Here is a 27,113-nt window from a genome sequence, read left to right on the forward strand (position 1 = left end):
TCACAGCCACCATCCCCTTTCACCCGGTGGGAAGCAACTCCTGCATCGTTTCTCTTGCCATTCAGCATCCCTGCTTTCCAAAGGTGGGCTCTGTTCCAGTCTGAATGATTGATCCTTTTAAGTAGATAAGCGTCAGCATCAATAAACATGGGGAGTTTTGCTTTAGTTTATTTCCACGGGCAAGTTTCTTGTGAAACTTTCTGGTGTTTTTATACAATCCAGAAGAGGGCGATGCAAGCCAACAAATAAGTAAAATTCCACATTCAGGGTCATCACAACTAAGGGAAAAATCCTTTCAAAGCACACGGTGCTCGTTTACTAAAACTGTTTCCACAGTTTGGGGGAAGTTTCCTGAACGGTAAAAATTTTAAATTTTTAAATCCTTAAATTTTTTAGATGAGACAAAAATCTGTTATGTAAAGAGCTTCTTTCCAATTCAGTCACTGTCAAACATCATCACCACAGTGATGTGAAGTGCAGCCACTGAGGATGCAGTCTCAGTGACAGGCTAATTTATTTACCAGTGGGGGTGTTGAAAGGTGGAGGTATTTCTGCCAGCAGTTCACCCAGGCTAGCTTCAAACCAAAGGCTTGGGTATTCAGAGGCCTTGCCCTGTAAGGCAAGCTTGTGTTTTTTATTGAACTTTTAATTGGATGAAGGGAGGAGAAAAAGCCCTTAACACCCCACAAAATGTTTGCTGTGATAACATCTGTATGGTGGAGGCAGCTGGGTCAGGACAGACTTTGTGTTGGGGCCCTCATTAATCACTTTTTGCCAGATTTGCTGACCACTAGTGCCAAGCATCAGAAGCAACACGATCCCATGATCCTAGCAGGACAGGGTGTTCCATCTCAGCAAAACACTCCCCTCCTCACCACTTCTGAATCAACGACCTCCACAGGGCTGCTCTGCCAGACCCAGCATTGTGGTGTGGTCTCTGAACTGAATCAGCGTTCTGGTAGCACTTCTCTGCCTTCTCCTGCTCCACTTCAGACCTTCACAACAACATTCCTGAAAGACTCTCATCACTCAAATGTGAGCCCATGCTTTGGCCCCTTCACAGTTATCCCAAACGGATGTCTTACTACCCTGCCTTAACCCTCCTCTGATCTGCCACTGATACCAACCTTAAATACTGTTCATCCAAACCAATCCCAGGACACAAGTAGTCTTGCACTGGGCTTTGTACCCAGGCAGCGGACATCCTTCAAACACCTCTGCCAGACTAAGTTTTTCCCTGAGGCCACCAAGTCTAGCTAGCCAGCTAACTCTGAAAGAGGGGATACTCCTGTGTGTGTCTGTGCCCATGCACGCACAGTTTCTGAGGTCTCAGTCTGCCTTACCCTGTGGGTCACTCTCTACCTCTTGGCACTCCGAGAACAGTGACAGGAGCTCCCAGATCTGTGTATTGCTGGAGCTCTGCAGCACAGCAACCAGTGAAGGAACTTTCTGTGGGGAGGAGGAGAGGCTATGGTGGGTGGAATTAGCCTTTCTTTGTCCTGCTAGGGGTTGCTGGCCACTTCTGTGAAATTGGTCTGCAGCCACTTCTTGGAGTGCAGCCAGTGAGACTTGGAGCCAAATCCCAGACTTACAGACTTGACAGCTTTGACTCATGTAACTTGAGAAACACCACGAGACTTGCATTGTGGCACAGCTCTTATGGACTGCTCAGGGCATCAGTGCTGGGCAGCAAGCAGGGAGCAGCCCCTGAGCAGTAAACACAAGTGGCTTTCACCTCAAAGACTCACCTCTGGTGACAGATTCTTCAGCTGAAGTCCCAAAGGCAATTTCTGTGAAACAATTCCATGAAACAATCTTCAGCTCCAGTCTTTAGTCTGTCTTTCCACACCTGCCTTCCCCAGAATCAGCCTGGTGGATAGACCCAGCTCCGGGAGGTTGTTCTGCCATTGCTCTGCCTCGTAGCTTAACAAAGGCATTCCTGTCTGCACAGCTCTGTCCCTGCAGTTCTCTCTTGCACCACGCGCACATCTATGGGCAGCCTCCTTCTCATACACCGCAGTTAAGAGGTTTCTTTAATTTCATAGTTTACTCAGTGTGCTTAAAAAGCAATCTGAAATCTAATTGGACTCTTGGAAGGAAGATAGTAATGAAAGTCCCGGAAGCGAAGGACAAGAGATTAATTTGTACCATCTTCATAGTTTTCTGTAACTGTTCCAGGCCTGCATTTGATGTATCTGCATTAACTTGATGTGGAAGAGTCTGCTGATGAGACCTGAGGCACAGTGCAGACGCAGAGCCTGGTGTTGGGATGTTGTGGGGTTTCGTAACACTCGCAGTTTCACTGTTGCACCAGAGCACCGTTTGGAGCAGAAGAATCATGAGGTGCTTTTTGGCATTTTTCTTAGCAATGAGGAAAAGGATTCTCTGGCTTTGCGGAGGGGAGAGTCTCATATTTGGACTGCTGGGGCTGTGTTCATCCTGAAAAACTTTTCCATGGCTTTTGGAAGGTCCTGCTCTACAGTGCATGCCAAGCAACTGCAATGACTTAACACATTTAGTTTTCAGAGATTCAACTGAGGGATCTCAGATAGAATTTTAACCCTGCTAATGTTTGCAAATGTGTCTTGTTCTAGCTGCTAGTGAATTTGCACTCTCACATACAGCAACAGATGCAAAAGAAGAGATGGGGTTCTTCCTGGGACTTTCTGGTTCTGCATACTCATTTAGAAATCAATTTAATGCATTTTAATTGCCTATTTTTCTCCTTGGTTTTCTCTTTACAGCTACACACAGCAAAAAATAATAAGGTAGAGTCTAGCCAGGCAGACTGCTAATGAGGAGGCTTGACTCAAGAAGATTTTAATTTTCAGCATTTGCTCTTCAAGATAGCTACTTCAGCATGCAGGGATGTCACAAAACAGGAATGCTTCTAATAGAACAAAGGCTTTGAGCTTGTACATCATTTCCGTACACAAACAACCAAACCTATCCTTGACCAAGCTACAGGAGTCTGGCAATTCTTTTTGGGTTGCTGGCCCCCTCAGTCAAACCACCCCAGTAAAGAAAACTCTAATTGTGCATGGAGTGAGGTGTGAAAAGAATGAGGGAGACAAAATGCAAGCTGTGAAAATGGTGTACATAAAAAGCCCAATCTCTTGCCAGCCTTTCAAGATCCCTCTGGCAAAGAGAAGCTTCTGTCCCTGCCAACCTGACTGAAGTGCTTCTCAAAAATTCCCCATCCTTGGGGTATTTCTGTGAGAAATTAGAATTAGTCGAGGTCTGTAGCATTCCTGGACAGCCAGAGCAAGCAGGATAGCACAAAGTCGTGCTGGGTGTTGGGATCAAAGTCAGCCTACCACCAAGGTGCCCCTGATTCCACAGTTATTGCAAGGTGCCCCTGATTCCCTGGTCACTTAGCCATGACCTTGGCACCACTAAATGCTGTACCTGAACCTTGCCATTGCTGCTGCAGTACATTGCAGCTGGAGACATCTGTGTCACCAACCCCATTATAACCCTTCATGTCCAATAGCACACAGTTCCTATCATTGCATCTTTTAGGTTGAAAAGCTCCGAGTTTCATCCCTGTTCAAGACCCTTGTCTTTGGAAAAGCTGGGCTGCTCAAAGTGTGGTGAAAATAATAGCAGAGGAGAGTATATTTCTTTACACCATTGGACTGTAATTCATTACCTACTTTACATCAAATGTAAAGGATGCTTCTCAATAGGGCACAGCCACAAATGAGGGAATAAAACCTTGGCACCACATTTCATAACCTGGAAAATATTTCATTTCTCCCTAAATACCTCTCATCCCCTGAGTTACCCTATCATGCTGCAAGTGCAGGGAAAAGGGGGAGCAGGGACTGGTGAATGCAAGCATCTGGCACAAAAGGCCATAGTCAAAATTGCTGCTAGAGTAGTCCAAATCCTATTCATAAAGTTTGTGAAGGTGAGCCCAGAAAAGTTTAAAGCAATGTTTTTGTGTTTGCTAGAGTTTAACAAGGTTACTGACTCTGCCTCAGAAAATGAGGTCAGTAAAATGTATACAAGTATTGGAGTATCAATATTAGGAGGATAAACTTGGGTTAGGGAAGAGAGAAGTGCAATAAATAGCTCTGTGCACCAGAAGAGAGCTTACAGGTCAGATCTCCTGGGGCTCAGAGCCGGGACTTGTTCTGTTTAAGGGTTTTGCACAAATGAGCCCGAGGCTGGCGCGATGTGCCGGGTGTCCAGATGCGGATGACATCATGATAGGAGGGGAGGCTGCTGATAAATTTCAGGAACGCACTAGACTACAGGAGGATTTGGAGACACTGGGGGGAACGGGCTAATACAAAGGAATTCAATATTACACAATGGAAGGTTATTCATTTAGGGAGAACCAATAGCACATTTAAATGCAGATTTAATGAACTAGAGCAGGAGGAAACTAATGAAGGCAAAGACTGCTGGTGCTGAGAAGCAGTAGGAATAGCAGCAGTCTGACAAGTAAATAATAGTGCAGCTGAGATATTGGAAAAGAGGGCTCATGCTGCTGCCAGGGAATCCAGGACTTCACATCGGGTCATTCATTCCACGTGGCAGTGAGGGTGCTCCCAGCAGTGAACTTGAAGTATGAAAGAGGCTGGTTACCAGTTATAAAGAGGAAGGCTACAAAGCGCACCTCACTGCTGGCCCTGCTCTGTGCACAGGGTCCCAGAACCTTGGATCTAAAACGAGATGCTTCCATATGCATAGAAGTGAAGGTGGCTAAGTACATGTTTGGGCTCACAGGGCACTTGGTTGTAACCACAGCTCAAGACAGGCTGCCTTTGGAGTAGATCAGCTCAATCTAGGTCTCTGACTGTGGGGGGAGATGAACTCAGGGACCAAGCACTGGCAGAGGGGAGAGAATGAGAAGAACTTTCAGAACCTGTCGCTAAAAGCAGAATTTCCAGGGGTTGTAGATCTTATGGGCTAGGCAAGAGGGAAAGGAGTCCCTTCTGCACTGGAAGGGCATGTGCAGCTTTTCCTGACTCCTGACCATCCAAACTTAACCACTGGCTCTTGGACTGCTGAGTGAAGCAATACTTCTGCACATGCAGACACCCCAGGCTTTATGTCCATCTTCCTGGGTCACTGCTTCCATTAAGCCTCCTGCAGCAATCCCGCTCCTTCAGATGAAACATGGACATCTGGGGAAAAAACGCTTTGCACTGGCTGAAAATGAAGGTGTGATCCTATGCCTTGGAAGATGGATGAGGTGAAAGCCACCATCCCCACAGTGTGCAGGAACTGATCCCTACCACAGGTCCCAGTCTGCCACAGACATTGTAAATGTGATGTTTCCTTCCCAAGGCAAAGGGTCTGCTCTGCTGCCAGCTTGAGTCCCTGTGTACCCAATGAGCCCTTCCCTTACTAAGTACTTCCAAATGAGGCAAAATATGTGTTACCACCCCCTATACCAGCAACTGGGGAATTCTGAAACTTTAAATATTTCCAGAGCTAAAATATGGCGCCTGGTACAAAACCCTGTCACTTTCTCTTTGCAAGTCTGGCAATACTGCACAAGTACAAATAGTTAGACATGCTCTTATTTTTTAACCACCCTGCATTGCACATTCCATCAGCAGGGTCCAGGAAGAAGTGCAGAGCATCGGTATTTTCATTGTTGATGGTTGTTTTGCCATGTGAAGAGAGTTCCTGAATCTCCACAGTGAGACCCCAGGGTCACGCAACAGAGACGGAATTCAGCCAACTGCTGGCACCCACCTCAGCTGGGACAGCTGTGGGGAGGATGCTGCACATTGACCCAGCCAGCAGCAAGGGTTCTGCCCTCTACCTGCCAACAATTTGGGTTTGTGCAAGGGGCAAACTAAAAAGGAAACAAAGGGGCACTGATGCAGCATGTATCATTATTAAATTATTTCTCTGAACTAATGTCCCAGTCTAATTCAGTCACGGCTTTCTGTATATGGGTCTGGTGTGGCTGTCTGATGTCTATCTTGATTTTAAAAAGTCGGTGTCTGAACAGATGACTGTACCTCCAAAAAGGTTTAAGGTCCTTTGCCCGCAGTCACTGGCTGCATTCCTAAACTGTCGTTTAAAAAGAGTCCACTAAATCAAAAGCCAGGTAAATCAACAGAGCACTCAACATCGTAATGAGACCGGTTATAAGGTAAATTACAACATTATTCAAGCACACAAAATTCCTCCTCTGGCATTTGTCCTGCTAAGTGCAATGCACCTTAAAAGTGGTGAAATGATTTCTGGCAGCCTCTGAAAGAGCCTGTGTCAGGGGGATGGGAGGCTGAGCTCAGCCTCTGCCTTTGCACCAGCTTCCAACTCTGGGCAGCAGCCGGCCACTGCTGAGGTGTGCTCCCTGCCTTGTTTGAAAGGTTTATGGGTGGGTTTTCAAAATGGTGCTGCACCAGCCATAAACACTGGCCATGTGCTGTCTCTGTTTCCAGCAAATCTTGTTACAATTTTCAAAGCAGGGGACTAGAAAGACTTTAATTAGGGCCTTGGTTAGGGAGGCTTGAGACTTATAAGTCTTTTGTTACAATGAATGAAATTCTGAACAGATGCTGACGCTTTTGATGCTGCCAAGACCCAAAAGATGGGCATGCAGACCCTAAGGAGATGGCCATTATTATGAATGTTAGATATAAAAGGCTGTAAGGATACAAGGGCAAGAAGCCCAAAACAGGACAAAAATTCCATGCAGAGCACAGGTGACTTCTTCTGGTACATATTTTGGATTATGGGATTCTGTGCACTTATTGTAAGAAAATGTTTAATATTGGTAAATACTGGAGAGAGGGGTTCTCCCCCACCCTGCTTTCAAAACACTTTTGTGTAGACAAAGCTGAAAGTTTTCATTTTACAGGACACAGCCCAAAGAAAAAATTTGCCCCAAGTCTTGCAAGCAGCTCAGGGTGCCAGTCAGGCACAGCCTGTTTGCAGTGCTACTAACCTAAATCCTCTGGTGGGGCGAGAACGAAGGAGTTTTGGTTGAATTAGAGGTTCCTGGATAAGTACTTTGGCTACTGTGTGCAAAGGTTCATGCAAACCATCCCTCCCAGACTACTGAGGCCCAACAAAAAGGAGAGAAAAGGAAAATGGAGGAGGAAATACACAGACTCACATAACTTCACATTATATGAAACTAATCCAGTGAACACGAATGAATCAGACTGGTGATTAAAACATCCTGTATAAATACTCTGCAGCATTTTTTTAAAGGATAACACTACATGCAAGAGCTGAGAACAGGGGGCAGGTTTAGTGCTTTGCTTGCAAAGATGAGCAGAAGGGGTAAATGTGGTAAAAAAGTGCCTACTGAAGCCTACATCATTTGGCTGCTTCCTGAAGCAAAGGAGTGGTGTTTGTGGCTGAGAGGAAGCATGTGTCAGATGCACAGGGAATGCCAGCACGGCTCTGGGACCCACAGGTGGCTCCAGCACTGGGGGGCCCAGCCCAGCAATTACCAGCAGTGGGAAGTACTGCGATTCTGGGGCACAGCTCTGCACGTCTGAGAGAGGAGAGGCTCCTTTTCTACTCCTACCCTCCCTCCTTCTATAACGTACAGATTTGTTTTTCTTCTTGTGATTTCTCCAGTACAAACTGATTGCTGTCAGGGCAGTGGAAAATGGGTGGGAACCCAAAAAGGCTCAGTCCCAACGCTGAGGCTCTTCTCTGTCCCCCTTCTTACCAAACTCTTATCCCAGTCCAGCTGCTTTCCCCTGGGAGAGCTGTCTCCCACGAGCACCGCCTCGACGTGCAGTCGCACAGACAAGTTTCTCAGCCTGACCCAGGCCACACAAGCCATTGCATGCTGTCTCAGCCACGGACCAAAGGTAGAGCAGGGCAGCTGATTAACCTAATTACTGGTTAAGTGCAGCAAGCGCTTTGCTTTCAAGCACAGCTGCCTCTGTGGAGGGGAAGGGAAGCAGCAGCTCACTCCATCCTTGCTGTGGGACATGCGGATGGAGAGGGACTGCCCGGGGAGCCCGTACAACTCCACGGCAGAGCTGGATGGTGAGAAGAGAGGGCCTAGCAAAAGCATTGCTGTGGAAAGCCAGAGAAGGCTGGCTGCATGACAGTGACAGGGGGGAGACATGTCCTGGTACAGCACTGGTGCCAAGGGAGGATTTCTAGCTGGGATGCATGCCTGTACAGCCCTGTGTGGAGCAAAGCCTGCTGAGGTCCCACCAGCTCTGTTGGGATTTAGCCATGAGGGATTAGGACCAGTCAGTGAGGGACTAGATTTGGACAGCAGGAGCCTTATCTCCAGTCTTAGTGCCTGAACTGGCATGCAGCAATACCCACAACGGAAAAAGAAGGGTGATGGGGAGTGAGGCAGCAGTAGCAGACACATCTCCCTGCTGTCCACTGCCGACCTCTCCCACATGTGGGCTGTGATGTCATGCAGGGGCCCAGGGAGGCCCTTAGAATGAAGCTAGATGTGGAGACCTGTTTCTTGTATCTTCCCTGGGAGGTGAAGAAGATCTACAAAATCATCAGCCCTGTCTCAAAAGCCACGGGGAGGATGATACTGGTCCCTGCTAACTCAGCACCAGAGGTCACTGAAAAGTACTCTGAATACTTTCATAACTTTTTTCCCCTCATTTTTAGCTTGTTTTTACTTCTGTTGAAAGAAGACGTCTTAAAGTTCAGAATAATGAAGGCTGATGGTGGCCGTAGCACTTACAGGCAGAATTTAGGGAGGATATGTAGGGAAGCAAAGCAAAGAGGGCCAGCCGGTGTGCGAGCCTCGGTGGCAGCACAGGACAAGAGACCTGGCACCAGGGAGGTGGCTCTTAGAAGAGCCGGGGCGCGATTGCTACAATGATCCACTGAAACAACAGCCGTCTAAAAATAAGGTTGTTTTCTGTACTAAGCTCCTTTTAACTTCGTTAGTCATCACCGACTCCCAAAATAAGCTCCGTGTAACAGTCTCTCCTGGTAGCGGCTGTAAACAAACTCGGGGCGGCGGGAAGGAGGCGCAGGGCCGGGGGAAGCGGAGGCGGGTCCCGCGTGCGCCAAGTCCGGGCGGCGCGCGCCGGGTGCCTGAGGGGGGGCGGGAGGCGCGGAGAGGAAAGGCCGCCGGGGGCTGAGGGCTTCCCCCGCTCTTCTCCCGGTCGGTTTTCCTTGAAAGAGAAGCGTCGTCTTTCTGGTTCAGGTGTTGGGGTTTCCCCACGCGACAGAACGGCCGAGGTCGGTGGAGGGGGCTGCGCTCCCCGCCGGGAGCGCCCCGTGCTGGTCACCGTCCTCCGCCGCTCTCCAGTGGAGGAGCCCGCCCCGAAGGACCAGCCGCGGGCTCCCGTTCCCCAGAAGCAGACAGGATTTCGTTTATACTGGGTTTATTTCCAACCACACATGGGTGTCAGGCACTAGATTTATGATTCCTTTTTTTTTTTTCTTCACACACCAGATATATGCTCAAAACCACCCCAACTGGCCCGCATGTCCCATTCCAGAAGTTTGGTTCCCTCCTGCCAGCTGTGGGGGCAGAGGGAGGACGGAGCGGGAGCTGGGGGCGAGGGGAGCAGGGCGGGCAGCGGGGGCGGCGTGGCCTCGCTCAGCAGCTCCCGTCCGGGAGGCTCCCGCCTCGGCCGGGGTATCACAGCCGCGTCGGGGGCCGGGACGGGGCATCCCGGAGAGGGGAGGTGGGAGGAGGAGTCGCAGTGGGATGGAAATCTCTTCTTCTCCCTGCTACGAAGTGATGAGACACAACTGTGTTGCTGAGATATTTACAGAATAATAATAAATAATAATAATAAATCTGGAGCGACTGAAACCGAGTCCGCGGGTCTGTTAGTAATTTAGCAGAATGGGATTTTCCTTTCCCTCGCCTGCCAGTTGATGCTCTTTTCCAAATTTCCACAGCGGGGGAAGCCTGCGATTTTTTACATAATGATTTCAGCATGCGAGGCTGCCTCGCCTTTTTTTTTTTTCCCTTTTCCCCTCTCGCTGCCTGCCTCTTTCGGTCCCCTGTCTCCCTTCTTTCCCCACCTTCACTTTGCGACCCCGCGCGCCCGTTCCCCCGCAGGAGGGCACCCGGCTCCTGCAGGCTGAGGGGACCCCGCGGGCGGTGGCGGCGGGACCGGGACTGGGCGGGCGCCGTGCCTCGTGGAGGGGCGGGCGGCCGGGGCCCGTCGGTGCCCGCCGGTGCCCGCCTCCTGGGGGGGGGGTGTTTTCCAGCTTTAAAAAGGCGGCGCCGGGCGCGCAGCCCTGCGTCAGAGCGAGACTTCCCCGCTCCGCACACTCACTGCCCCCGTCCCCCGGCTGCAGCTCTCCGCGGGCGGCAGCGCCCGCCGCCCCGTCCCGCCGCCTCAGCGCGGGCAGTGCCTCCGAAGTCCCCACGCACACCCGCCCTCCTCTCCATGCCCCGTCCCCGGGGGGGCGGCGGCGGCGAGCTCCTGTGCCTCCGCGGGCGCGGCTACCACGCTGGGGGCGGCGCGGCCCCGGTCACCGGGTCGTGAAGGCGGGCGGGGGGGAGCGGGACAGGCGGGACAGGCGACGAGGGGCCGGCAGTGGCCCAGGGCGCGGCGCCGGGCTCCGCCGCCCCGCCGGGTGGATGCCAAGCGCTGCCCCGTCGGCCGCCGCCGCGCCGCCGTCGCGGGACCCATCCAGCGGGAGAGAGAGGCCGGCGGCGGCCCCGCAGGACGGCGCCCGCCCGCTCGGCAGCACCATGAAGGCGGCGGAGGAAGGTAACGGGCGGCGCTGCGGGGGGCGGAGGGCGGGCGGGCGGGCGGCGGTGTCCCCCGGTGTTTCCCCGCGGCGGCCCGGAGGCTCGCCGGCGGCCGCTTGCCAATAGGTGTCTCTTTCGCCTCTCGCACGGCGCCGCCGCGGCCGCGCCGCTGCTCCCAGCCGCTTCCCGCCGGTCCTGGGCCCGGGCCCGCTCCCGGAGGGCGCCTGGGATCCTGTCAGGGGCACACGCTAGGGGATTCCCTCCCCATCCCGGGGTTTGATTTGGGGGAGGCCAGTATACAGCCCATCGTTACAGCCAACCCACGTTCCTGGGAAAAGGAAGGAGTCCCGGGCAGTGCCAGGCGCCGTACCGGCGCTGCAGGCACACCGAGACAGGCGGGCACGCCGCGGCCGCGCTGCGGGGCTCTGCCGCCCGCGTACCCCGCGCCCCCGGCGGGCGGGCACCCTGCCGCCGCCGTCCCGGCTCCGGGAGAGCGCTTGCCCTTCTATCCCAGCTCTGAATCACGGCTTCTTTCTCTGCCCCGCTGCGAAAAGTGTCCTGAAAACACAGTGGCAAAGTTTCTAGAGCGACAGATGGTGGGAGCGGGGCTCGGGACGCGCGCAGCTCCTCCGGGCTGAACTTGGCCCCTGCCACGGGTAGCGTCTGGCTGACTTCACCCTCCCCTCTTGCCAGTCGGGACACTGTTCTCCCCCCGGAGCATCGCTATCCAGCTACCGCCGAGACTTTCGGACCTTGCCACTGCTTACGGCTCCTTTCGGCCGCGGCAGCGGGATCTCGCGGGCATTCCCGCCGGGCATCGTCTCCGCGCCGTGGCAGGTGTGGGGCAGATCCCGGCTCCCCGCTGCGGACCCGACGGCTCCCTGCTCCCCTCCCGGCTGTTCCCCGGCTCCCAAGTTTCCTCCCTATCCGGTGGTGCCGCCGCTTTGCAGCGGCTGCTGCTGGGGCTCGGGCAGGGCGCAGCGAGCTCGCACGTCCCGGGCAGAGAAAGTTGTGAAGAAGCGAAGTGGGGGGGCGGGGGGGGGTGTCCATGTCCGCCGCGTTCTTTCCGCAGCGTGGGACAACGGGACTCCATTCCCGGGTTTCTCCCCAAAAGCTGGAAAGAAGCTCAAGACCCATCTCTCTCTCGCTCTCTCTCTCTCTCTCTTCTTTTTTCTTTTTCTTTTTTTTTTTTTATTTTATTTTTATATTTATTTTTACACAGCTGTTATCACCCTAGGGGTTCATTGCAGTTGACATGATTCTGCCAGTGCGAGATCTACAAGCGCGGCTCTGACTGTGGTTCCGCTTGCGAAGCGGAGAGCCTTTTGGGATGGAAGTTAATTACACTGTATTTAATAGAAGTGGCTGGCGTGCCAGTCGCACACTCAGGCATCCGTGGGCTGTGCGCACGGCGCTTCCAATGCCCTGGGCTCCAAGGCCACTGAATACACCATTTGTAAAAATTACATCCAGAGGCAGCTGACATAAAAAGCGTTCTGCAGTCTCTTGTAAAGGAAAAAAAAATCCCCCCCTCTTTACTTCTGTGGCATTTCTGATGCCTATGTTAAAATGTACTAACCCTCATTGACAGTTCTCTTCCCCGGTGGTGTATTTTGTATGGGATTAAGAAAATTAGTCCAGCCAGAAAGCGTGGCCCAGTCCAGGAAAAATGTAAGGGAGCCCTGCACGTCAGGATTGCTGCCTGCAAATTAAGGTGCCGTTTGATTGCCAAACTACAACAGTCAAAGACAATACTTTATTTCTTGTTTAGTCTGGGAAAAAATGCGCAAAGAGTCCCAGTGGGAGGACCTCTTTTTTTTTCCTTGGGTGGTAGTGAGGTGTGGAGTCCTTTACCTTTGAAAATGCCAGTGGTTATGCCAGGTTTACTGCCGTGGACAAGTTAAATTCCCCTTCAGGCTGGCGGGGTGCAGCTGGAGCAGACTGTCTGATGCATCCCTTGTTGAATCTGCTTTATGGAGTTGGAACAACTCCAGTTAACTCCAAGGAGAGGCTGGGTGGGCAGCGGCTGAGCTGGTAGATCGGTCCGTGGGTCGTGCAAGGGCGGCTGGTGACACGGAAATGGCCTTGCCAGGCAGAGCGCACCGCTTCCCCATCACTCGTTTCGCTCTCGAACTAGACTGTTAGCAGGACGGTCACTGTTACTCGGTCCGCACATGTGGTAAACGCTTTGTTTCTAACCTTTTCATGGCACGTCTTTCCTCTTTCTCCACGGGAAGGGCGCCAATCGAAATATTTCATTGACAGTACTAACACTAATGTCACTGACAAATGAAGCCGTCTGTAAATAGTGTGGGACAGTTCAGCAGCCTTGCAGGTACCACAGGTGGGAGAGGCAAAGGATCGAAGGTTGCAGGTACTTGGGAGCTTCTCCTCGCCTCCCTGCCAGGGCACTCCAGGAGATGGGCGTCTGGAGCAGAGCGGCATCGGGGATCGGGGGGGGTTGACACTGGTGGCACCGGGGGCCTGGCGGCTGGGGCGAGGCGTCTGTCCAGCCTGTAGGCCCTGGGCAGGGGGACAGGAGGCACATCCGTACCCTCCATACGCTGAGGGACGTGCCCGGGTGAAGCGGGCCGCTCCTCCTTGCGGCGCGGCCTGAGCCGGCACCTCGGGGCGACCACGGTCGGGCGGTCGGGGCAGGCGCAGGGGGAGGTGTTCCCCTGCTGTCAAGGCCTTGAGCGCACTCGAGTGAGTCAGCTCCGGCACTTCGGCACTCACGGCCCCTTCGGGGCAAAGCCCAACTCGGCCTCTGCGAGAGCCCAACCTGCAGTGAGGCTCATCTGGGCGAGGAGGGGGAAAAGAATAATGGGCTCAGAAGGAAAAAAAAAGTGTTTTCCTGGCACTTTAGAACGGAGATTTCGGTCGCAAGCCTGGAAAATGGTATTCCCTGAGTTTGTAAGAGAATACTATTTCCAAAACTGCTTAAAAAAAAGCGTTCCTTTTGAAACCCGACCTGAAGCTTCGGCAACTGAGGAGGAGCAGAGCTGCTGGGGCGGGCGCTCCATTGCCCGGCGGGGACCTTTAGACGGGCCCGGTGTAACATGACAGGAAAGCACCTCGAAACATAAAGAAAGTAATACTTTACTTTTTACCTAATTTGTATCCCGTACGAGCGGGAAGAGGGACAGGCCGGGCAGAGCCGTGCCAGCACCGCCACCGGAGCCCCTTTGCAGGCGCTCTCCCGGTGTGTGGCGGCAGCCCGGGGAGGACCTTTTCCTCCCCGACACACGGAGGCGGCCGGCAGGGTTCCGAGTCCCGCTTTACTGCGCTTTTTATAGCAGCTGGCACTAGTGGGTGCTGCGACTAAGTGAAATAAATAATAAATAAATGAAAGCGGAGCCTCTTGGCTCACCGATGCGGCGTGGTGGGTACTCACGGAAGAAACTTTAGCAGTCGTTAGCGAAGAGGGGACACGCCGGTGTCCCCCTTGAGTGGGCTGAGCAGCCCTCCCTCCCCGCTCGCCTCCCGCTGAAGCGCGGAAGGAGCCGCTCCGGCCCCCCGCCGTTACCGCCGGTCGGGACCAGGTGAAGTCCCGCTCCCCGCCCACCCCCGGGCTCCCCATCCCGCCCACGGCGAGCCCTCGGCGGTCTGGGTCTCCCCCGGTGCCGGGTCCCGCGGGTGGGGCGAGGGCTCCCCGCGGAGCACGGGCTGCGCTGCGGGGGCAGAGCCCCGGCGGCAGGGCGCGGGGGGGCCGGGCACCGCGGTTGTTTGCATCGACCCGGAAACATCAACAGCGGGCGGGAGGGCGGATCGGAGGCGGCGGCAGCGGCGGCAGCGAGACAGGCCGCCCGTCGGGGCCGAGATCACGTTACCGAGCGGAGCAGCGGCCGCCGTCCCACGCCGTGCCGGGGCTCCGCGCAGCCCGGCCCGCCGGCAGCAGGTGTCCAGGCGCGACGGGGCGAGCCCGACGGGGCGGGCCGCGGCTACGCCACCACCGCTGCCAGGGTGCCGGAGCGTGGCGGGGGTCGCGGCGGGAGCCATGACGGGCGTGGAGGCCGAGCAGGAGTTTGACTTCGATTTCCTCTTCGAGTTCAAGCACAGCGATGAGGGTGGAGGTGGGTCGCGGCGGGGCGGCCGGGGCACCTCCGGGGTGCCGGCGGAGGGATGCTGCCGGGAGCCGTCCTTGCGCTGCCCCGTTCGGGAGGGGAAAAGGCTATCTCCCTTCGCGGGGCGCGGGGCGGGGGAGCCGGCAATCCCGGCCGGACAGGTCGGCCCGGCTCCGGGCGGCGCTTGTCGCCTCAGCCGCGCCGGGAAGCAGCGAGCGGGCCCGCGGAGATAGGGATAGTGTCCTGACAGGGCGGCCGGCGCTCCTCCGGCGGATCCCTGGCAGCAGTCGAACGAGGTGCAAGGGGAGACGACCCGGGGGGCCGCCGATACAGAGTTTTTAGAAGTTTGGAGTTGTTTGAGATGTCCGGACCCCCGCGCTGAGCACTCGCACGGCTTCCCCCGCTGGCTTTGGGTCTTGCCCGTGACAGAGATGGGCCGGTTGAGAACTCACTTCAGCCCCCTTTCCCCATCCCCCGTGAGCCGGAGTTAGGCTCAGGGTTTAGCTTGAAGGTCATCCGCAAATAAAAATAACGGGCGTGAATTTGTCACGCGTCACAACTGTTTCCAACTCTGGTGTCTCGGTCCCGCTGTCTGTTTTTATGGCTTGAAGCAATGCTTGAGGTGGAAATGAGGCGAACAAGGCTGGAACTGGCGGAGAGAAGGTTGCCGCTTCCTGGTGCGTGGTTAACTCGCTGCAGTGTCGGTGATAGCGGGTCACCATAAAGAGCTCTTGTACAAGTGGATGACAACGCTGCCTCAGAGAAGGGCTGTGTTTGCTCCATGTCTTATCTTTCTTCCTGTAAATTCTAGCAGGTTTGCAAATCCTTGCCTGCCTAACGCAGCCTGCCAGGATATGAGCAAAGATGTTTGCACCTTCCTAGCTCTCCCCAACTGCCCACATCTCTGGGATAATGTCAGTGTCCAATTAGTTGTTATGACTAGTTCTAGTTTTTAGAATAAGGCAGTTTTTAGAGTTTCACACCAAGCTTTTCAGATAAGTATTCTAGTGATTAGACACGTAAGAGTCTACAGTGGAGGGGCCTAAGCAAATTATATCTAAGTCCTAGTGTGAGAAAGGTACCTAACTCCATTAGGCAATTTTGAAAGCATGAATTCAAACAGACATAGATGTGGCTTTATCTTGAACAATGTAAGACAGCCCTCATCTTCTCTAAAGACCCTACAAGCTGCAGGTGTTCAGCATTCCTATTTAAAGTATGTAAATAAATAATGATGGTGCTCAGTGCTTTGCAGGATCAGCCCATTAAAGACAGAAAGGAATAAAACTTGCTTGCTGTGAAATTAACTAGAGGGGAAAAAGGAGCTTTTTAACTGCTACAAAGGGAAATGTAATACGTGGAGGTGTGCTCACAACTCAAAAGGGTCCAATTTCTTGTCCTAGTGATACTTCACATAAGTGTGGATTTGTTGGAACAGAACTGATGCAAACCTGCGCTGGTCTATCTGATACTGGGGTTTGGCCCAGGATATTAAAATACCCTGTTAAGTGTGTCTTGGTAGTCTGTACACTGGTCCTGGGTGCCTCTGTGAATCACAGTCATAACTGTGACACCATTGCAAAGGCATTACCTGCCATTTATCTGCATCACGACTGTCAAAATATCCTACATAGCTACATTAGGGAATGCAGGATTTTATTTCTACCTGTCTCATTCACCCTGGTGAGGAAAACATCAGCATGTTATAAATGCTGACTATGGATGTGTGTTTGATGAATTTTGTAAATATGGAAGTTTTGGAGAATGAACTTATTTCAGAAATTTTAGATGGTGGTGGTTTTTAGCCCACAAACCAAGGTCTCTGTCTTGTTCCTAGTTCTGTCTTTGAGGCTTTTATATTTGGTGGACATATTTTCTACATGCTGCCTGTAATTTTAAGATACCTAAATATGTTTGGAAGTCTTTGGATCTTGCATCTTTCTGTTTTGTGTACTATTGTACACAAACTATGAGTTGTATGACGTTATTTTTCTTTGGCCTTTAAAAGTTGGATTTAAAAAAAAGCATAATAGTTCTAAAAGTGGCTATTCCTTTATTCATTGTCATGTGAATTAAGGAACTTGCTGCTTATAGCACTTGAGCCTTTCTTTTAATAACTTTTTAAAAACTGGATTCCAAAGGCTCGTCTGAGCTTTGTATTGCCTATTAAGTCTGGGCTGCAGATTTCTAGCGGACTGCAGTGTTTGAATTTCACCCTAGTCATGCATTCGAGTTTGAGCAAACTGCTGGGCTCACAGAACTTGTCCCTGTTATTTTGTTTGTTTACCTATTTATTTTTAATACAAGATCTAAAAGCACTGATTCTTCAGTCAGCAGAGGCAAACCCACCTAGTGGGTGCAGAGCTGGGGCAGCCTGCCAAGCCCCTGGTCTCCTGCCTGGGCTGGTCCGGCTGCATGGTAGGGACTGGCTGGGAGCAGTTCCCAGCTGTGCCATGTTGCCAGTGCCTTCCAGCTGTGTGCCAGAGCAGGAGGCTATGGAATGGTATGTGGAAGAAGAGCGTAGCCAGTGTCCCAGCAGCAGTGTGGACGTGGACATCACCTTCCTCTGGAGCTGGAGGAAGCAGTGAAGGGGCTGAAGCCGTCCTGAAGGCACTACTCTAGACCCTTCCTCTGAGCTAATTTCTGAATCAGACAAGGTTTTACCACAGTTGTACCATGTCAGGGTTTTTTCCCATGATGGGCAGGAGGGAGGGAAGTGATGGTGGTTGCAGTGGCCCTGGGTGGTGTGGCCAAGTGGCAGGGCAGCAACAAAAGACAAATTTGGAAGGAGGGAATTCTGATCCCCCTGACAGATCTGCATCTTGATGTGACCAATGCAGTTGGATTTTGTCAAGTAGCACCTCTTTTGCTGTATATCCTGCCTCCCTGGTTGTTTGAATAGACCGTGAAGCTGCAGCATGTTTTGAATAATCCAGTGTTATTTGTGGCACACTGCAGTGTAATTTAATGACCCTTCCTGAGCAAATGGCCAGTATCTGAGGGCAGACTAGAGAGCAAGTTCAAAAGGTGTTGTTGCTCATCATTCCCAACTGTTACCTGCTATGACATGCATCAGCTGGAGTTGCTGTGAAGCTGCTACAGCACATTAATTTTTCCTAAGTACCGTTTGTCTTGGAGTCGTTGCCAGCAAGAAAGGTGAGCGTGGGATCACAGGTGGATGACACCAGAGAGGGCTGAGCTGATAAACAAGAGAAAGAGAATAGCTGGCTGTGCTGGTTACCAGCTTGGAGGCTCGTTTGCATTTGCAGAGCTCCCTGGTCGCCTCCGGAATAGCAGCTGCAGTAATTAATACAGCCTTTCCATATCTTCCGGGGTAAGGTGTGCAAGATGACTGCCAAGGGAACTTGTCTCCTGGGATAGAAGGTGACAGGTTTCCCATGTGGACTGGCTGTGGCCATGGGGCATGTAGAGTTTCCCTCTGTCCTGCAGGAAAGTGATGCTGCTGCCATAATAAACCTCAGGGAAGGCTGATGCATTGCAAGCACAGCTTGGGGCTGGAGCTAGGTGAATTTCCAGATTCTGAGAGGAGCCTGTACACCAGCATTACCCAGACTCAGAGTTCAGCAGTCATTGTCCCTGATACAAAGATTTTGCTCTCTTTTCCCAGTAAAGTAAGAGATACTGGCATTAGGGCTTACGTGTCTGGCTTATGTGTCCTGGTGACACAGAGCCTCCCTATATCATCCCACCACAGCTCAGACCACCTGGGGCATGTTGTCCTTGGTTGAGGGCTGCCTATTTCCCCCATGGGCAGCCCACCAATATCTCTGGGCAGCAAAAAGAGTCACACGTGCATCCCTGGGACAGAGGAGCAGAGCTGAAGGAGTGCCTTCAGCAGGCAGACAGTGAGGCAAGGCAGAGATGGTCCCATCTTGACCAGCTTTGAGATAATGGTTACTGTAGAGCAGCAGGGATGGAGGCATGCGAAGGGCATGTTGTTCCTTGTGTTTGGTCAGGGAGCCCATTGGCACAAGGCTGTGATGTGATCTGTCACCTTCCAGGTTTTCCACAGTGGCTGTGCAGCTCTGCTCTTGCTTTTATACACCCAGCACTGTTAAATGGTTAGAGAGCTGGCCCAGAGCACGCTGCTGGCAGCTCTTGATGTGGCGTGTGCAACAATCAGCAATTGCAGTGGAATTTCAGCTGTCGCTGAGTAGTGAGACATCCATGTTTATCCTTCACCTGGCCTCTGCCAGTTGGGCTGGAGGATAAGTGGTCCCAGAAACCAGAGAAGATCAATAGATCCATCTTTTTCCAAAATCTTAGTTAACTGGAACCGGTTGGAAACTTGCTGTAATGGAAATTTCGATTGTGTATAATCTTTTTAACAGAATGCAGTTGATCTTTTTCTTTGCTTTAGTCTGCCTCCACTTCTGGTTTTTTGTTTTTTTTTTTTGTCCAGTTTTTCTGTATGCCAACTTTTCAGGGTGGGACTTAGGCTCACTTATGTAAAAACACATCTCTTCAGTCGCATCTCTGAATGATGCAGTCTCCCAGAATCCTGAAGCAATGTTGTTTGAAGACTCAATTTTTTTGCTTTGAAGGTTCACCTAGGAACCAAGACCAGCTCTGTCTGTGTACATCCCCCATCCCAAGATATCTTGTCTTGTTCTGTTCAGTTAGTGGCATTTTCAAGGATGCTAGTCTGCAGCCTTGCCCAACATGGCACACTTCTGGATGTGTTGTCATGGAGAGCTGTGCTTTTGTGTGTTGTGCCATGTCCCACCATTTCAGCTGGGTATGTTACTAAGCGATCATATTTGTGCAGCACCTCATGTCATTCTTTGTTGTTTGTTTGTTTCTTCCAGAACACTATAATTATGCATCTTCAAATGTAAATGCTGGCTTGCCTCTAAATGTGGCACATTCCTCATTGTCAACTCCATGTCATGGCCTGCAGACATCAAATCCCGTCATTTCAGTTGTCCCATCGACAAACCATCCCTCTGGATATGGAGGACACATTGACAGTGGAGCCTCTGAGTACTACCTGCCGCCAAACATGAGACCTAATGGAGCTCCAGCGCTGGAGAGCCCCAGAATTGAGATCACATCTTACATGGGATTGCATCATAACAACAACCAGTTTTTCCACGATGAGGTGGAGGAGGCCATCCCTAACGCCAAGCGCTCGCCTTCCACTGCCACTTTGAACTTGCCAAACATCGAGGCATATAGAGACCCGTCCTGCCTCAGTCCAGCGAGTAGCTTGTCTTCCAGAAGCTGCAACTCTGAAGCGTCTTCCTATGAGTCCAACTACTCATATCCATACACTTCACCTCAGACCTCTCCGTGGCAGTCCCCGTGTGTCTCTCCGAAGACCACCGACACAGAGGAGGGCTACCAGCGCAGCATGGTGGCCTGTACCTTGCTCAGCTCCCCAAGGCACTCTCCATCAACGTCTCCCAGAACGAGCATCACAGAGGAGAACTGGCTGGGGGCTCGCAACTCCAGGCCTCCATCTCCCTGCAACAAAAGGAAGTACAGCCTCAATGGCCGGCAGACCTCCTATTCCCCACACCACTCCCCGACTCCTTCTCCACAAAACTCGCCTCGGGTGAGTGTCACGGATGACACATGGCTGGGGAACACAAACCAGTACACCAGCTCCGCCATCGTTGCTGCCATCAATGCTCTCACCACTGACAGCACCATCGATATGAATGATGGGATTCCCATCAAGTCGAGGAAGACCACCATTGATCACACCCCATCCATGACTCTCAAAACTGAACCGGCTGGCGAGGATCATGGGACCATATCGCCAACTGCCGATTTGTCACCAGAAGACTTCTCCAGCTTTCAGCACATCAGGAAAGGAAACTTCTGTGAGCAGTACTTGTCTGTGCCACAGCATCCCTACCAGTGGGCCAAACCAAAGCCTCTATCTCCAACATCCTACATGAGGTAAGGGACCCTGACTTAGAGGACAATGCCAGTAGTATCTTTATTGCATGCTTTTGTTTCCTCCTTCCCCTTCCCGTCTCTGTTTCCTGCCAAATATACCCATCCACTCACTCCACTTAACTGTGTCTTGTGACACTGCCTCTGTTGTTGGTGCGGTGTGACCACAAGTCAAGCCTTGAAGGGTAAAAGAGGCTGTTCTAGGAGCTGGCTATGCACGGGTTGTAACCAGTTATCCACTTTCCAGGGTATGAGCCCCAGGCTGGGAAGTCTGGAAATCAGGCATTCAGAAGCTCAGGGAGCAGGACAATTTGGTGCCAAAAAACCCGTGACTTTACTTGAAGTTTATTATGTCTCAGTGTTTTTATATTGCTGGACAAGGATATGATCTCATTATGGTGATTGTTGCAGGGTCTTTTACATTTATGCTTTGTGCACAATGAATACAAGTTAATTAAGAATATGATTATTTTGTGAATTATTTTAGCTCATCTGAAGGCTGTCTATCAATCTTTTTCTGTCTCCACTGGACAGTGATCCTCTCTTTTTTTCTGTCTTCCCCACTACTCCTGTTTAAGAAGAAAAACGAAATTTTCAGCTGACAGTAGTTAAATCTGTTCACCAAATTTATTTATCACAACAGGGCTCTGGGTAGGAAGCAGCACAGAATAGCTGAAATCTGAACTACATTCAGATTTCATTGCATTCTCTTTCTGTCATAGTTATAGACTTCATTTTGGAGTCTTCTGGAAGCTGTAATATGCAGAAGCATGCGGTGCAGGAAAATAGTTCAGCTTTCCAAGGGCTTGTAGGCTGTTCCTAGTCCCTGGTTCTGATGGTCACCCCCTTTCCTCCTCCTCCCCAAGCACACATGGCTTCTTGCTCTTGACAGTGAAGCTGCCTTTCTCAAAATGAAAGCAGTAAGTGTGTAGCTGAAGTGTTTTAGTTAGCGATGCGTTTCCTGGTTCTCAGCCTTGTCGGTCTCACCTTTCTTCAGCCAGCACCTCTCTGCCATGTGCTGTCTCCTGAAACTGAGGTGGAGTGGTCCATGGCTCCTTATGTTGCAGCACACTCCCCTTCCTCATCATTCTTCTTCTCCTCTGCATTGCCAAGCTCCTTTCAAGACCTTGCCTCAATTCAGCGCTGGGAAACGCAGCAACTCCTTTGGGTCTGGCCACCCAGAGTTAGGCACTCACTGCCTTTCAGCTGGGTGGAGACTTCTAACACCAGGCAAATCCTTCAGAGCCTTCCCTTTTACTCAGAAAAAGCCTTTTATGTTACCCACTGCAGTGCCAAGTAGCCCACAATCATCAGAGAGGCTGGCCCTCAGCTGTTGTGTCGGGGCAGCTTTTTGCCGATGACTTCAAGGGCAGGCATAGGACAGTTTGACCAAACAGCCTTTTATCTTTCCGTTGCAGCAAGCAGCCGTAGGCGCTGTGCCGCGGTCCGTCAGGAGGCACCCGGCGGGCCTGTGCGCTAACACAAACAAGAAAGGTGAAGTGCACAGAACGAAGCCCCACTATGTTGTGTATTTAACATTTTTTCCACTGTTTTGGTCTTGTATAAAATATGTTTCCTGGTTTGCAATATGTTTCCATGTGATCTCATTAACTCGTGCTCTAGGGCAGTTGGAAGTTACTGTTGAAATGTGATTTTTAAGTTATTTTACCAATCAGATACACTGACAGTGCTTCCTTCCACCAAAAATACCCCTCGTTTTATGTATATGAAAGTACTGGGCAAGTGAGCACGGACGTCAACAGGATCACAGCCTACGCAACAGAAACTGTTATTTTAAATCTTTCCAAAAAAATTGGTTGAGAATTTGTCACAACAGAGCTGGATTTTTTTCCTGTTATGTTACACATCTGTTCTATTTCAAACGCGAGGGCTGGAGGGGTGGATTCCAACAAATAACTTAGGCTCCAAAATCTACCCGGTCATAATGATTTTGAGATAACCAGATTTGATTACCTCCTCTGTCTCTTCCTGAATATGCGGCACAGTTTTCATCAAAAGCCAGCATGCCTTGGAAAATCACTGACGCCTTTCCCTCCCTCTCTTGCATTCCCATCTCTTTGGGAGCAGGTTCAGGCACACCATCAACTGAGTGCTGTCTCCGTTCCCAGGATTTTATAGTGGGCATCAGTCTTAAAAGGAAACTGCTTTTTGCTATTGTTACTAAAATTGATGATGTTTTTAATTTGTCATAATTAAAGTTCAGTCCGCTTTAGGCTTTTCAAATCCTAGAGCAGGGGAATAATGAGTATATAATGAGACTATAATAATGCCTGCCTTAACAGAAATAGAGTTTTATGTGTTTTGTGAGCTCAGATGCTCAGCCCAGTCCCCAGGCCGTGGGCTCTGTGGTGCAGATCTGGGCTCACACAGCTCCCTCCAGACTGTGAACACGTGACTGTTCCTGCATGGGACTCATGGATGCAGAGGATCACAGGACAGGGTGGCAGGATAGAGCTTGACTTTGCAGCTGAGGCTTGAGCTGCACAGGTTAACAGGATTTGGCCCAGGGCATTGCACCAAACCTTTGGATGCAGAACATTTTTTTAAAGACCAAGCAGACATTTCAGGGGAAGCACTGGAACAAGCACTGAGGTAACAATGAGAATCATACCTTTTCTAGACCAAAAGGAGTTATCTAAATATACCAGTCTGACTCAAAAAACTGGAGTCAAATAATGACGCAGAGAGTCAAGAGCTGGTCATTGTAAAGCTCTCTTTCAGCTTTTCTCTCCAACATCATTTTTTTTTTTTTATTTTTGGTATTTGTGCATTGTACTGTCTTATTCAAATGCAACAAGTTTCTTTCTGTAGTATCTCTCTTAGAGTTACTGTAGCAAATAATTTTAAGAGAAGCACTCTACTGGGCAGCTACTGTACAAGCAGGGCCTCCCCTGTGTTTCTCAAACCCTTACTGTCAGTGGTGTTCCTTCTGTGCTGTTTCTCCATCTCTCCTAAGTGCTATGCAATGCAGAATGTCTTCTGGGCAAAAATGTCAAAGCCAAAATGAAAGTACAGGACTGGACTTCTGCCCTTGGCTATGGGGGCACTGTTAGTGACTACTTCCAAACTAAAATCCCATTTTTTTGTATTCTGTACCTGCTCATAAGCAGGTCCTAAATCATCCTATATCCCAACAAAAAGTACAGTCACTCACCAAACTGCCGTGTTTCTGAGTATCTTGCACATTTTATATTACTTCCTCTTCACCTGCTGTATTTGATTAAACACAACCTGAGATTTCCTGGAGGCAGTTTCTTACTCTTCGAAAAGTAGTACATTGTATTTATATCAAATGTAATCTATTTAATCCAAGGAGTGTGTTGCCCTTTAACACTTGAGCTTGCACTAAATGTAGTGTTTTTCAAGAGAAAGAGACATGGTTGGGTTTGTTGGTTGGGCATATGGCATATATGAGGTCTACCACACCAAAAGGAATTTCCAGGAATAGACAGGTGACTTTTAAAAGCTCCCTGTAGTGTTTACTTCCACAGTTCATTGTTTTTTAACACTCGAAAGCCACATTTTCTTTAGCTGCAGTCTCTTTTGCAACCTCAAAAATATGCATGTATGTTTTTGACCTCACAGGCATGTGGTTATGTAGTTTTACATATGGAGACTGAAGTTTGTACCTAGAGAATGTATGGTTGGGTACGTCTCTGCAAGTTGCAAAAGCACATTTGACTTTTGTCTGCATCAGTGAGCTTTTTTTGGGCTTTTTTGTGGATTTTTTGGATTCTACTTTTGGGACTCTGACAGTATTAAACTCAAGCATGTGAAAGTTGAGGCCCCCAAATGATACAATTTCCTTAAAAACTATGATTTTAAAATGTTGCAGACATTTTTGTTATTTCTTTCAATTTGCAGACCTTTACGATGCTTTAGACTTTGCAGGAGTTTTTTTGTTTGGTTTTTTGTTTGTTTTTTTAAGAGGTTTTGTTCCAGATCATGAGATAGAGGGCAACCCTATTTGGGAAAAGTTGAATTTCTCCAGAAAAAGGTACCAGCAGTCTTAAGATGAGATGAGATAGTCAGTGGTGCAGCAGCACCGGATTTGCTGACCTGTGCATCCATGGCGAACTTGCGTGTTTATGGCAGGCGAGAGGAAGTTCCTCAGACAAAGCAAAGGCAGGGCTGTCTGGGCAAGACTCAGTGAAGTGGGGACTTGTGGCTGTGTGGCAGTGACCATCTCCTGGGACTCATTAGTGTTAATTGAGGGGCTGGCACTGGGAAGTAGACAGGGAAGAGCCCAAAATGCCGCTAATCTTTTTTTATTTTCTGCTATATTCCTGCTGAATAGGGATGTTTGGATGCTTTCAACATGCTTGTTTTGTCACCACATAGCAGTGACTTTTTATTTCATTTATTTTTTGCTGCACCATAAGGCTGAAGACTACTTGGAAGCCTGTCTCAGTAAACTGATACATTTTTGTTTGTTTGATTTCATCATCCCCCGCTTTCTCCCAACTGTTTTTTAGTTCATTCAAACAACCCTGTGAGCATCTTATTAATGGCCTTCCTTCACCAGCTCATTTTAACACCCTAGGATTCTAAATTCAGAATAAGTAGAAATGCAATGCCAGCCACTTGTCTCCATTCCTGCAGCAATAGTTTCTTGTCCTTTCTCTAAGCCATCAAATGTGAAACCTCCCATGCAAACCAATCTCTGAGTGTGAATTTTAGGACAGAAGGGTGAAGTATTATGTGGGAGAATGATGACAACTCATGTTTTCAGACTTCAGCACGAGGAATTCCAGTGTGCCTTATGCACTTCACAGAGGAGCTACTTGCTCAGCATGCCAGCAAAATACAGCCAAGCCTAGGGTGGGACACAGCATCTATTTTAACATCTCACAGCCAGATTGCTCAATTGTCAGACAGGAAATTAAAAAAAAAAAAAAAAAAAAAGAGAGAGAGTAAAATCTGCCCACGTTAAGTCATAGGTGAAATATAAAGAAGGTGTATTTTTCTGACCACAGTCGAGTTGGTGGACACGTAGCCATCACCATTGTTTTCTTACTCCTTCAAAATCACACACAGGGATCTTTCACAGACATCCACTTCGATATGAGATGAGCAATAAATAATAAATCATAACCATATTTGCATTTGGTGGAGAGTTGGAGCAGGTTCAAGCTAGCAGTAACTTGGTAAAAGTTTAAGCAGCCCTGTGGTTTTTCTAGTTTGTGTTTTTGTTTCTATAGGAAAACTTGTCAGAAAAAACTAAGCTTAGCCCAGGGCACCCTGTCTCAGCTGTACTCCTTCTAGGTCACTCATTTCACTTTGGGTGCTGAAAGAGCATCTTCTCCTAGGCAGTGGCTTATGCCACTCTCAGGCAGCTGTCTGGGATAGGTGATTGTGCTGCAGTACTTGGCCAAGAACAGGGTTAGTCCCAGGGTAAGACTGGCAGTTGTTCTTATAACTTCTGCAGTTTGGGACAAAAATGTTTGTGAATGTCTTTTTCCAGTGCCCTCAGGCACATAGTAGCTTAGAAAGTGTAATTATAATTTAATTCCCAAATGGATAGCAGTCACGTGAAAATGGAGCTTAAACACCTTAAAAAATGTTTAGCAGAAGTTTTTAGCTTTGTTTTCTCCCTGTCTATATTTCAGTGGGCTGCTTAGTATCTTTGGGGTTTTTTTTTAGTTTTTTTTTTTGTAACTTGATAAATCTTTCTGCTAAAGGCAGAAGTCAGCCAGACTGGATAATCTGTTTTTGATTTAATCATATTGTGTATCTGGTGTATGCAAAATAAATCACTATTCATCTGGTTTTTAATCTGATTTATGTAGGACAGAGTTATATTGAGCCAGTTTTCTACAGCCTAGCACCAGGTTTTGTGAACCTGCCTTGAAGCAGCCATACCTCATTACAGCATTTTGGAGGACTACAGTAAGATTTATTAGTGCGCAGAAAGAGACGGAACAGGTTTTCAGCTGGTGGAAAATGTCATCTGAGGGAAAAACACTGATGTGTATTTGAAAGGAAGACTGCATGAAGACCTTTTATTCCTCTTCTTAACTGCTGTGGTGGCGCTCTTCTCCCTCCACGTGACACTGGCTTGATGAGGTAGTTTGGACCTTTTCAAATTAATATTTGCAGCAACCAGATTTGATTTTACCACTACACCATTTGTTTGGTGGCTTTTTTCTTTAGCCACGTTTAGCTGCAGAAAATTAAGTGCATGATGAAGATAACCTAACATAGGAAATAGCTCTGACAGCCCCAGTTCATGACACTGCTAAATGCATCACTTTGCTTCCTTTATCAGGAAAACTCCCATTAATTGTCAATTTATAATTGGGCAGGTGGTGCCTTGGAATTCTGATTGTAGATTTGAGGCTAACAGCAAGCTGTATTTTTGTTTTCATACTTTATTTGAGAAGATAAGTTTTACAATTTAATTATACAGACATTTTCAGGTGCTGATTTGAAAGGGGGGCTTGTGTGTTTTTCTTTGGTTCTTT

The 27,113-nt window shown here is 49.8% G+C and overlaps 1 protein-coding gene across 6 annotated transcripts in view; it reads left to right on the forward strand.

Annotated features, from left to right (window-relative positions):
• Positions 1 to 10,145: 10,145 nt before the first annotated feature.
• NFATC1 (nuclear factor of activated T cells 1) overlaps positions 10,146 to 27,113 on the forward strand; it is a 110,618-nt gene continuing 93,650 nt past the window's right edge. For 4 of the 6 annotated variants that reach the window (XM_039712260.1, XM_039712263.1, XM_039712262.1 and 1 more), the window contains exons 1-2: positions 10,146 to 10,658; positions 19,533 to 20,631. In XM_039712260.1, coding sequence (XP_039568194.1) covers positions 10,526 to 10,658; positions 19,533 to 20,631 — 1,232 coding nt within the window. In that variant the 5' untranslated portion in view covers positions 10,146 to 10,525. Of the gene's footprint in view, positions 10,659 to 14,492; positions 14,713 to 19,532; positions 20,632 to 27,113 lie in introns of those variants that run through there. The other 2 variants (XM_039712258.1, XM_039712259.1) reach the window with 2 other exon arrangements.

Source organism: Passer montanus, unplaced genomic scaffold (assembly GCF_014805655.1).
Source record: "Passer montanus isolate IOZ18808 unplaced genomic scaffold, ASM1480565v1 scaffold26, whole genome shotgun sequence".
Taxonomy (NCBI): domain Eukaryota; kingdom Metazoa; phylum Chordata; class Aves; order Passeriformes; family Passeridae; genus Passer; species Passer montanus.